Genomic DNA, 12,846 nt, shown 5'->3' on the forward strand with positions numbered 1-12,846 from the left:
GGAAGAGTTATAGAATGTGGTCTATAACATTATAATTTAGGACCTTTTCCACTTGGCAATATACCATGAATATCTTTTCACCTCAGTGAACAGGCAACTTATCATTTTTAATGGCTGCATGATCTTCCTTCTCTGGTTAACTGGCATCCTAGTGTTCAACTCAGATCACTTTATTTTCTTATGTGCTTTGTTCTTGTGTTTGAATTTGCAACTCTACACTGAGCATCCTAAAGTTCTATCTCAGGATCAACTCCAACTGGATTGTAAATCCTTAGGGGCAGGGGGTGCTATATTCTAGCTGGTCATAATACCCATCTAATGAAAATTGGTTGAAAGAAAAAGTCCTCCCCAAACTAGCGAGAACAAGAAGAGTAGAATTTGTGCCATTTACATCATTTATGATGTGTCCCTTGAGGGTCTGCCTTTATTTGAGATTTTGTGATGGGTTGGCATCTGTGTCACCAAGGTTTGTCCCAAGATTTTCTTTTCAAGAGACAGATAAGCAAAAGGAAAGAAAAAAAAGTCACCCCAATCTTACCATTCAGCAATAACAACAATCGGCTTTAACTTTTTTCTGTGCATGTAGGTTTACATAACTAGGATTATATTACACATATGATTTTATGACCTGAATTTTCCCTTAAAGTGTATAGTAATATCTTTTCTTGTTGTTAAAAGTTATTCTAAAATCTTATTATCCACGTAAAAGCAACAATATTACTGTGTTAAATATTTAAATCTGTTCTTGAGAGCAGATTTTTAACAGAGAAAAGAGGAAGAGAGGCATTAAGCATCCGAGGAATTTTGTAAGTGGCAGAGGCAGAAATAAATAGATGGCCCCAGAACTGGGAGATGAGGGCTCCAAAGATAAGCTATTTTTCCATTACCATTTGATTTAAGAACAGTCCATGGGAAACAGACTCCTACTTTTAAAATAGGAGCTATTTAAACATCCTCTATTGATGGGCAATTAGGTCATTTCCAGTCTTTGGCTCTTTTAGAAAATGCAGTAAACAATTTTGTTTATAGGTTATTTTGAAAATGTACAAGTGTATCTGTAGGAAGAATTCCTAGAAGGGTCTAAAGTAATGTGCATTTATATTTCTAACTGGTATTGCTAAATGGCCTTTTGTAGAGGTTGCTCCAATTTATAGCCTCTCCAGCATCACAAGAGTGCTTTTATTCTCCTATATCTTTGCAACATGATGTATTTTATCAGACTCATTGATCTTTATCCATCTGATAAGTAAAACGTAATGACTTGGTTTGCTTTCATTTTGCTTTTTGACTTTATGTATGAAAAAATATTTGAATGTATGCAGAACAGTAGAGAAAAAAGCATAATGAACCCATCACCTAAATTTAAGTTAACACTTCGTCATATTTGCTTATTTCTAAGGTTGAAGTATCTTACAGTAAATTGAAGATCATCATGACATTTTACCTCTAATTACTTCAGAATGCGTCTCTGAAAAATAAAGACATTTTCCACCTAAACATAATACCATTATTACACGTAATAGAATTACAATAATTCCCTGATATCAAATATTGAGTTGATATTCAAATTTTCCCAGTTGTCTCAAAAATGTCTTTTATAATTACTTTGTTCAGACTAATTTAATTCAGGACCATGATTTAGATTTAGGGTTTTGTTTTGTTTTGTTTTGTTCTTGTTTGGTTTTTTTTAAAGTAAACTTGAACACGTTTTCAGACATTTAAGAGCCTTTTGTAATTAATTTTCTGTTATCTCTTTGCTCACGTCCCTGTGCCCATTATGCTATTGGATTATTGGCATTTTTCTAATTAATTTTTAGGTGTTCTTTATATATTAAGTAAATTCACCCCTTGCCACAGGAGTTACAAATATTTTTCCTCATTTGTTTGACTTTGCTTTCCGTGCCCTCCCCCCCCTCCCAAACACACAACTTTTTTCAATGAAGTTGAATTTTCTTCTTATGGTTTCATTCCTTATATTTCAGTTTTTGACCCAATGAAATTTATGCTGGAGTATGAAGTATGAATTCAACTTAATTTTTTCTGTATGGCCATCCAGTTTTGCCAACATCTTTTTTTGAAAAAAATCCATTTTTCTCCTTTATATTTGAAATGCTCCACTTTTATCAGATATTAAATCCCTATATGTACTTGGAACTATTTCTTTTCCACTGATGTGTCTATCTAATTCAAATGCTTTTTTAATTAAAATGCTGTATTTTTATTATATTTTTATTATAAATCTATACTGTGCTTTAATATTTGATAGAAAAAAAATCTAGGAAGGTTAATTCTCCTTTATTACTCTTCTTTTTTAGAGTATTCCTGGATATTTTTGCTTGCTTATTTTTCCAATGAATTTCCAAATCTTTTGTCTAGTTCCCCCTGCCCAAGTATCCTATTGGAGTTTAAATTATATAATTTAAGTATATTTAGAATAATATTAAATATATAGATTAACATGGATACATGGGATTGAATTTTCCATTTGTTCACATCTTCTTTTGTGTGCTTCAGGAGACTTTTAATGTTTCCTTTGTATTGATTTTGCACACTTCTTTTTAAATTTAATCTGAAATAGTTTACTTTTTTATTGTCATTGGGCATCTTACCAATTAATATTTCAGGAATGACTTTGCCTTCAGTGGTTTCTTTTTCCTCTAGGATAAAATGTAAATTTCCTAGCTTGTCTTTCAAGGCTTTCTATAGCCTGTTTAAAACGTATTTCCGCATAGTTTCTTCTTACCTGTAGCTGCTCAGTGACCCCTGAACAACTGTTTTGTGCCTGGGCTCATTCAGTCCCCCTGGCTGAAACATCCACCCCCTCCTTCTCTGCCTTCCAACCCAGTTTTTTTCATCAGGCCCTCCTGACCACTCAGTTAGAAATGACCTCTCTCCTCTCTTGCCCCTTGAGCATACACTGTATGTGCCATTTATCTGGTAATGAATCTAATATTACCTTGTGACAGATTTTGCATTATTAAAATACTCTGCCCGCTCTCTCTTGTGGGATTGCAACCTTAACTGTTTATGAGTTTGTGTCCTCTCAACTCGATTGTGAGACTCGGGGGGAGGGAGCCTGGCTTAGGCTCTCCACACCTCGGAGACAGGGCCTGGCACGTGGCAAGAGCAGTCAAAGCCATGCCAGGGTAATTAGCAGCCGTGGCAAGCTGTCTGTGTGTTAGGATCTGTTTTAAGCACTTTCCATGTGTGAACTCACTTAGTGGATAGATATTTGAGGGTTTTGGTTGTTCGGGGTTTATTTGACCTCAGATTAATCTTTCGAAGGGGGTTAAAAGAAAGGCAGGCCACCCTGTCATGAAACCAGACAATAATTCTCGCTAGCAGCTGGTCAGAGAGGAAGAAGAGAGTTCTGGGGAAAGCTTAACACGTGGGGAGGAACGAGGATGGCCACTGGCAGGGAAAGAAAGCGAAAGAAGGAGGAACAGAGAGCGCTTGGGTGTATGAGCAGCAGAGGCACCAGTGTTTCCAAGGCTCCAGGGCCTTTGAGGCAGGCAGTGCTGGTGGAATCAGCTCCTTTTCCTGCGCTGGCAGCATTAGGGCTCTGGAAAGAAGGCCTGGCCCCTGGCAGGGCCTCCTTTATGCAGCGGGTCCTGCAGGATGGCCCGGGTCCCCTGCCCGCCCACACCCACCGAGCCCCACCCAGCCCTGCTTGGACCACATGCTTCTCCAGTACTTGGAGGGCTCCCTGAGTGCCTGGGCCATGCTGGGAGTGAATGTGCTGAGCAAGCCACGTGGAGCAGCTGGAGCGAAAGAGCTAATGGACATTAATCCCTGCCTCTGGGCCTTTTCTCTTCTTACGATCATCATTAGCCTCTCGGAATCTACCCTGGCTCAGCACTGCAAAGTGTTTCAGAATGCTGGGGATTCTGGGCATTTCCACCCCAGCCTTCTGGAAAAGGCAGCTAGGAGTCCACCTGTGTGTGCTGTAAACCTGTGGAGTCTAGGAAGGCATCACTAGTGTGTTGAAAACTGGGGAGATCTAATGGGGATTTTAGAAATTTCTGTACCAAATAAATGCATTTGCCCAGCAGCCTAAGATTAAATTCTGGGTCCCCAGTTAGAACTTCAGAAGCACTTCCTTACCTTTTGCCAAGCACAGATTAACAGGTTTCAGTACCCGTGTAACACAGTTTTTGGTTTCTTAAAGACAGGAAAAGGAGGAAAGAAGAAAGGACTTTGGCTTTTTAATAATATACTTACCTCTACAAGTGTTAAAATTTTCCTTGGTCAAGGGATCCATAACCAATGGGATGAGTTAGCAACCTAAAGAAAAGATCTGGTTTCTAGGGAAAGCACTTTGGGACTGTTGCTGACTATTTGAATCTAAACATGGCCCCCCTGGATAAACACCATTGCCCTGTCCAGTACGTCATCAAAACTTTTAACTCCATTTTGTTAAAGCCACCCTTGAAAGCGGGAAATCAGTTTAATTTGCTGCTGACAAAGGTGTGGTGGACTTTTCCCCAAGAAACTTTGCCCAGAGACCCAGAATGAATGCCATTTTAATTGTATCTTTATTTAAGAATTGTGTAGTCAGGAGTAATATTTTTCCTCTGCCTGAAAGTCTTAGATAGCTCCATAGCATTTTCTATATATGATTCAAGCTCTCATCAAATTTATAATAGAGTATGGATGCCTCAAGGATAGGGCTGTCTTTCCTGTCCTTGAATTGCCCCCTCCATTCAGAGCCTGGCACCTAATGACTGTGCAGTAAACATTTGCTGAATGAATGAACAAACCAATAAAGGGTCTGAGTTCCTACCACTAAAAGAGCCATGAAGTAGGAAGGAATTTGATGCTATGAGCCCTAGGAACTGCCAGGATTATACCCTTGAGGCGGTGCTGGCTGAGCTTTTCTTTTTGTTGTTGTTAAATCAGATATTTAATAATTGAAAAAGCCAGCCCTTCCACATTTGGGGCTCAGCTGGACACACATTTAGCCTGCTCCCATGGCGCGGATGTTCTCTCCTGGTCGGGCCGCTCTAAGTCTGCCCTGGCTGTGACCTGCCCACTCACACTCACCTGGGGAACCTCGACAGCCCCCAGACCCAGCCACACCACCAGGTCAGCTCCTGCCCTGTGTTCAAACCAAAGTGCCCAGAGGTGGTTGCCACAAAACCAAACAGAATGAGGCTTCACTCCTCTTTTCTCTCTTCTTTCCCTTTGTTTCTCTCTTGTTTCTTTTTCTTTTCTGCCACTCTTCTTTCTCTTTTAATCTTTCTCCCCTTCCCATTATTTCTCCTTTCCTTGTGCCATTCTAGCCTTCTCTTTGCCCACACTCCAGCCTCTTGTTCAAGCTTCCCAGCCCTGACTTGGACAGGTCTCTGGCATTTATTTGCATAGAGGTGCTTAGAGAGACCACCTACCTGAGCTGTTAGAACATGGGGCCAGAAGCCTGGTTTGGGGTTCTGGCTGGATTCTGATTCAGGGTCAAGGTGTCATGTCAGCTTCCCAGCTCTGAAGATTGGGAACCCCTACTTGCCATTCTGGGGGTGAGAAAGATAGTGTAATGTAACCGATAGCCCCCAGCCCAAGCCTCCATCATCCCTACCTTCATGTGCATCCCAGCTCTCTGTTCATCCTTGTCCTCTACCCAGCAGGAACTCTTTGAGGGCAGGCACTTTGTTTTACCTTTATGGATCATCAGGCGTAGCACAGACCCACCACATAATAGGAGCTAAATAAATGTCTGCACAGTCAGCCAAAACACAGCTATGGAGCAGCTACTGTATGCCAGGCTCCAAGCCCTGAAGATACAGAAGTGAACAAGACAGATAAGCTTCCCTGGATTCAAGGAGCCTACAGTCTTGCAAGAGAAACAGAACTTCAACTGATACTTGCAATTGTGAAGAGAGATATAAATGAGAAATGGAAGTGTGGGGGACAAGACACACAAGAGGAGACCTAACCTAGGCGAGGGGGTCAGGAAAAGCTTTCCTGAGAAGTGCTGTTTACATTGACTCCTGAAGGATGAATAGGAGTTAGGTCAAGGGGGTAGAGGGAGTCAGAGAGATCAAGAGAGAACATTCTAGGCAGAGGGACTGTTGGATGGATGGATGGATTGATGGATGGATGGATGGATGGATGGATAAACCTGGCATTGAAACCTGACCACAATAACATAATAGTAAGAACATTCCAACCAGTGCAGAAAATAGATGGCTGAATTAAGGGTATCTTGATACTGGGGCTAGAATATGGTGGTGGTGGTAGTTATTTCTTCACAGCACCAGTCTTGGAGTCATGTGGAGTCTATTGCCAAAAGGCTAAGCTTCGACCACAAATGCTCCCAAGAAGGGGGTGGAATGCATACATTAACGTCCTCTGCCAGGGATGGGGGGACCCTGGGACTAAGGCAAAACCCCTCAGCCCCATGTCAGGTTGACCTTGCCAACCTCAGGCACCTCACCCAGCCTTCTTCTCCCCACCCAGATGAGCGGGAAGTTGTTCAGAAGAAGACCTTCACAAAATGGGTGAACTCGCACCTGGCCCGTGTGTCCTGCCGCATCACAGACCTCTACAAGGACCTGCGGGATGGGCGGATGCTGATCAAGCTGCTGGAGGTGCTCTCTGGAGAGATGCTGGTAAATCCCTTAGCCCTGGGCCCTGTTGCTGGTGTGGTCAGCCCCTTTCATGAAAAGATTTGATCTGGGGGATATCTCGAGTTCTCACTGCCTTCCATGGCTCCTTTCTTTTCCTTTGGGAATTTCCAATGCTTAAGATGTGAAGTGTCTGTGTGGTTGACTGGGGTCCTTGACTGCTTCCTAGAACCACCTGCCCCTTTGTTTCCCACCCCACCCCCACCCTGCTTCTCCCGGAAGCAGAGCTCTTGACTCTCTCACTTGGGGATAGGCACGTGGCCCCACCCTTGGCCTCCTCACACTGGCTGAGATACATGGATTGATGGATTCCCATTGCACAGCTGGGGAAATTTGCACCCCTCTTGCAACCAAGAGGAAAACATGAAAGATACTTCTTTGTGTGTTTTATCGTTCTTGCAAGTGGAAATTTATTAGAGGCTCTGTCTGTTGTAACCCACCCAGCAGTTATATTGCCACTGAAGGAGAAATAGATCAAAGTTCACGTTTCACTCAGTTACTTCCTTGGTGACCTTGGGCCTATCGGGCAGGACCCTCCTTGCCTCCATTTCTCCCATGTGCAAAATGGGGGAATGATACCTTCACCTAATGACATACTCTAAGATCCTTGGGGTGTGTTCTTCCACTGCCTACAGCTGGGCTGAAGTTCTACTCATCCTGTATTAAAAGTCCATTAGAGACAGTCATCACTAGGAACCCTTTAGCTGGGGGCATTCAGGGGAGAACGTGGTTGGTGGGAATGGACCCATTATCAGTCATCAAGATAAAAACCACTCTTATCACTGAGCAGTAAGAAACAGTTCTTAGAACTGGGCCAGGAACATAGTAACTGCTCAGTTAACCATCTCTTATGTTATCATTTTGGAATGCCATTTATGGAATGCCCAGGAAGGGCACAGGTGCAGCCCAGTTGCAGGGCTCTGGGTGCGCTAAGGAGGCAGACATGTAAACTTTGCCGAAAGGAGAAGGGGTTGAAAAGCGTCAAGGAGTGACAGTGGGAGTTGGAGTTTGGCCAGGAGTGTGGTGGGTGGTGGTGGATATTGATGACAGGAGCTGATCTGGGCTGCAGCTACCTCTGGGGCAACTGCATTCCCTCCATGCCCACGGGGACCACTGCTGTCCCCCAGCCAAAGCCCACGAAGGGGAAGATGCGCATCCACTGCCTGGAGAATGTGGACAAGGCCCTGCAGTTCCTCAAAGAGCAGCGTGTGCACCTGGAGAACATGGGCTCCCACGACATCGTGGACGGCAACCACCGCCTGGTCCTGGGCCTCATCTGGACCATCATCCTCCGCTTCCAGGTGGGCTCCCGGGTGGCCAAGGAAGTGCAGGAGCCTCTTGGAGCTGGACGGGGATTCGGATCTTACAAAATGGGGAAGAAAGTGTGAATGTTTGTGCACATCCTGGCAGGCTAGAAACCTGTCCTGTGGGATGATGCTTGTAGGGACCAGTAACCATCTTGTAAGTCGTGTCAAATCACTGAAGCTCAGGTGAGCTGTCAATGCAGTAGGGAGGTCTTTGGAGGGAGAAGGTAGAAATTGGTAGCTGGGTTGCAATCTGGCTGGAAGATCTGCTTTTTATCCTCCTTCCCCCCACATTGTAACTTTTTGTGTTTTGCAATTGTTTGATTCACAGGAAGTTGCAAAAAATAGTATAGGAGATCTGCTTTAATATTTTTTCTTCCAGAAACTTTGTCTTCTTCCCCTGAAATTCAAGGCCCAGGTTATTTGTAAGGAAATTTTTAAAGAGTAAGGGAGGGAAGAGGGAGGCACCTTCCATTGGCTGGTTTTGCCCCTAATGTGGCAGTTTAAGGTTAATTGTCTTGGGGTAGAAAGAAGCTAGTGTGAGGAGTAAGTGCATGGAGGAAGTGGATAGCATAGAACTGCCAGACTGAAGACTTTATCCAGCTGGAAGATTACAGGCTGGATGTCTGCTCTTGGCTCTCAGTGGGTGCATGAGATTAAACAATAATAACAGAAGAAATGGGAAGAATGAAAAGGTGAGTGAAGCTGCTAATCAAAGTGCAACCCCTTTCAATGTCTGTGTTGTTCCACAGCTTCGTGGGGCATTGTACTTCCAGAGGATGCATCAGGGCTTAGTGTCCTTTGCTCTCCACATCCTGTTGGAGTTATTATATGAGAGCTGTCCCCCTTCTGTGTTGTTCCAGCTGACTAAGCCAGGGAAACAGGCCACTGGGACCCAGGGCCTCAGGGTGTGGGGTTACTGCGGGGCAGGTGACGCAGATGGAAGGCTGCAGAGGAAGAAAGAGGGAACATTCCAGGGAAAGCAGCAAGGTACAGATCCAGATGCAAATCTAATTCCTCTCTCTCTTCTTCCCGCAACCCTCAGATTCAGGACATTGTTGTCCCAACTCCCGAAGGCCTCGAGACGCGCTCAGCCAAGGACGCATTGCTGCTGTGGTGTCAGATGAAGACAGCTGGGTATGCCCTGGGGACAGCCACCACCACATTTCTCAATGCCCCTTGCCACTGCCATCCTCTGGGGTCCCTCTGCCATCCCCAAGGGACACTTAGACATCATCACCCAGAACTATAGGCAGCCTAAATGCAATTGATGCACAGTCTGGCCTGACCTGATTCTTTGAGGCCTGTAACACAGGATTCTTCTCCAAAGTTGCCTGGGGTCAGACCGTGGGTGTAGGAGTCCCTTGGGCCCACATCTTGTGAGGGAGCCCCTTTGTGTGGCTGAAGTGCTGCCCCTTCATATCAAAGAGACTCAAGAAGGATCCAGTTCATTCTTCTTCTGGTGCAATGGCCCTCCATTCTCACACTTGCTTAGGACCCCAAAAGAATCTATTTCTTAAGTCTGAATAGGTCTTAATGTTTCTCTTCGGTGCAGCTACCCCCATGTCAGTGTCACCAACTTCACCTCCAGCTGGAAGGATGGTCTGGCCTTTAACGCCCTGATACACAAGCACCGGTAAGAGGAGGAGAGGGCTGTGGGGACCCACTGAGACAAAGCCTTTGGGGTATTTGGACACATTGCACTTTACAGACAGGTTATTACTCAAGCTTCATGGGAAAGTTACCTCTGTCCTTCCTTCTCCTTTCACTCTTAGCATTCTTTTCCATCCCTGCTTTCCTTAATTTCCAGCTGCCATTTCCTCAGTGCTGATGCTCCCTGTAGCTCCTTCTTTGCTCCCATCTCCTCCTTTCACTTTGGCTGCCAGGCCTCCTGCCTGTATCCGCTTGCTGTCATTGCTTCACATTGGGGCTGCCCTGCGGGTGAAGGATGCTGTGTTCCCTCCATTTTAACAATCTGGCTTCACCCCCCAGGCCTGACCTGATTGACTTTGATAAGCTGAAGGACTCCAACGCCCGGCACAACCTGGAGCATGCATTTAATGTGGCCGAGCATCAGCTGGGCATCATCCCCCTGCTTGACCCTGAAGGTGAGCCAGCACCCACCCCAACCGGGTTCTTGACTGCAGTGATGAAGACGGCACTTGCTGGGCTGGAGGGAGTGCCAGACCAATGGGGCACCTGGCGGCTGCTGGCCATGTCTAGTCTGGGTGCTGGGAGAGCTACGGGCCCAGCATGGGGAGGGTGGCAGGGCCCGGCCTCAGCTCCAAATCGGTTTACAATACCTAGCCTGAGCTGGTTCAACGTTGAGTCCAGGTCCCACCATTTTCTTCTTTTATAAACTGCAGTCCTTGTATGGATTGCATCCTCTCTCTAAAATCACAGACCCGTTACTCTTCCACCCTTGACCTCTGATTGTGCCTGTAGTTGAACTTTGTGCTGGAGGAACAAGGTGGTGAACCCTCTGAGCCTGACTTTTCTGGCTTCCAGTTTGGTCCTGAGAATGTACCCTTTCCCCTTACAGATGTATTCACAGAAAACCCTGATGAGAAATCTATCATTACCTATGTAGTGGCGTTCTACCACTACTTCTCCAAGATGAAGGTTCTGGCGGTGGAGGGCAAGCGTGTTGGCAAGGTACCGGAACATCACCTCTCCCCCTGTTTGCCACACCCAGGCCTTGACTGAGATGCTCCCTTTCCATCCTAAGAGCCTTGTGTCTGGGCTCCTGTTTTGGGGTGCACTGTGCTGGGCCCCACCTATGGTGGGCCAGCCGGGGAGTGCAGATCAACCACAGTTTCCACTGACGCCAACCACTGCCATGTCAATGGCTCCAAAACTAACTTCCAAAACAGGTCGTTGGTCTTTCCTGAAAGGCACTACAGCCTGCAGTTCTGAGACCCTGTATTCCACCTGGAGACCCACGTCTTGAGAACGTTCCCACATGAACAAATGTAGGGTTTTATTTGGTTGGTTCTTTGTGGTTTGGGACCTCTTAGGCTTCCGTGGTATACCAGGAACCGACTCCCTGTATAGACCCTTATACCAGATCCCTTTCCCCTGCTGGGCTGTTAGCTCCCCGGGGGTAGCGATTACTTCTTGGTCATCTTTGCGTGCTGCTGGTTAGCCAAGGCAGTGCCTGGCAGTCCCCAGTTCCTAATAAATAGTTTAAGATAAATGAGCCCCTGGTCCCCATTATGGCTGGTATCCTGAGCTCATCAGTCTTTTATAGGGTGAGAGGGAAAGAGGAGCTACCCTGAACACCAGCAGGGCCAGCTCCCTACTGACACTGCTTGTGTAAAAGGATGGCTTCACCCACTCCCAGTCAACTTCTGCTTTAGCAGCATCTTGGGCTCAGGGAACAAACCCAATATAAAACACCCCAGGGTTCAAGAGGTTGGAGCCCCATTTCAGGGGCAAGCTGATCATGGTCACCATCCTTCTGATAATAATGAGTAATAAGGCGATTCCTTAGGTCATCGACCACGCCATTGAGACCGAGAAGATGATTGAGAAGTACAGTGGGCTGGCCTCAGACCTGCTCACCTGGATTGAGCAGACCATCACTGTCCTGAACAGCCGCAAGTTTGCCAACTCCCTGACTGGTGTCCAGCAGCAGCTGCAGGCCTTCAGCACCTACCGCACCGTGGAGAAGCCACCTAAGTAAGGCCCTGGCACTTAGAGGGTGGTCGTCTGTCTGAGAAGTCAGTTGCCAAAGGGTAGAGCCAGGCACTGGGCCTTGCAAAGTGTATCTAGAAGTTCAAGAGCTTCATGGCTGTCAACTACTTCTCCTGCTCTTTGCCAGCCTGCTCCCAGGCCAACAGCTTATCAGTAACAGGCATTGATGAGTAATGCCCAATTATAGCCAAAGAAAGTAAAATGTGACTTTCCCAGATCCTGAGTGGGGAGCAGAAGTGAAATCTTGGGCTTCTGAGTCTCTCTGAAGCACCTGGGCTAGAAAGCTTCTCTCTTGTTTGTGTACTGAGCTGCCATTTGTTTTCTGGTAATGACCTCTGTACCCTCAGCTCCAGGCTCTCAGTGGGGGCCTTACTGATCATCAAGTACATCCTTTTCCTCTGCCATCTGTCACTGCTTATCAGCAGAGCGCTTAGCCTGCCTCTGGGGGCCTCTACTCCACCCCAGCATGTGTGGGACCTGAGGGCACGTGCACTTGTACATGCACACACGTGCATCCAGATGCACACACGCATGCACACACGTGCAGGGAGTATTCCAGTTCACCTGCTGTTAGCCTGTCTGGGTCTCCTGAAGCACATCCCTAGCTCAGTGGCTGTCTCATCTCCCACACTCTCCATTCATAGCTTTCAAACAGGGAAAGACGAGGCCTAGAGTCTAGAATGTATCATAAGCAAGTATCTGGTTTCTGATCTGACACTAACCCACTTTTTTTTTTTAATATTCATTTTATTGAGATAGATTCACATACCAGGCAGTCATACAAAACAAATCGTACATTTGATTGTTCACAGTACCATTACATAGTTATGCATTCATCACCACAATCAATCCCTGACCCCTTCTTTACCACACACACAAAAATAACAAGAATAATAATTAGTGAAAAAGAGCAATTCAAGTAAAAAAGAACACTGGGTGCCTTTGTTTGTTTGTTTGTTTATTTCCTCCCCCCATTTTTCTACTCATCCATCCATAAACTAGACAAAGGGGAGTGTGGTCCTTATGGCTTTCCCAATCCCATTGTCACCCCTCATAAGCTACATTTTTATACAATCATCTTCAAGATTCATGGGTTCTGGGTTGTAGTTTGATAATTTCAGGTATTTACTGCCAGCTACCTCAATTCATTAGAACCTAAAAAGGGTTGTCTATAGTGTGCGTTAGAATGTCCACCAGAGTGACCTCTCGGCTCCTTTTGGAATCTC

General features: G+C 45.7%; 1 protein-coding gene across 7 annotated transcripts in view; it reads left to right on the top strand.

The window, feature by feature from the left end:
• SPTB (spectrin beta, erythrocytic) overlaps window positions 1–12,846 on the top strand; it is a 121,712-nt gene that overhangs the window by 62,840 nt on the left and 46,026 nt on the right. For all 7 annotated transcript variants that reach the window (XM_037832525.1, XM_037832524.1, XM_037832528.1 and 4 more), the window contains 7 exons: window positions 6,454–6,605; window positions 7,748–7,921; window positions 8,970–9,061; window positions 9,480–9,560; window positions 9,917–10,032; window positions 10,467–10,579; window positions 11,418–11,605. In XM_037832525.1, coding sequence (XP_037688453.1) covers window positions 6,454–6,605; window positions 7,748–7,921; window positions 8,970–9,061; window positions 9,480–9,560; window positions 9,917–10,032; window positions 10,467–10,579; window positions 11,418–11,605 — 916 coding nt within the window. The remainder of the gene's footprint in view (window positions 1–6,453; window positions 6,606–7,747; window positions 7,922–8,969; window positions 9,062–9,479; window positions 9,561–9,916; window positions 10,033–10,466; window positions 10,580–11,417; window positions 11,606–12,846) is intronic.

Source organism: Choloepus didactylus, chromosome 4 (assembly GCF_015220235.1).
Source record: "Choloepus didactylus isolate mChoDid1 chromosome 4, mChoDid1.pri, whole genome shotgun sequence".
Taxonomy (NCBI): domain Eukaryota; kingdom Metazoa; phylum Chordata; class Mammalia; order Pilosa; family Megalonychidae; genus Choloepus; species Choloepus didactylus.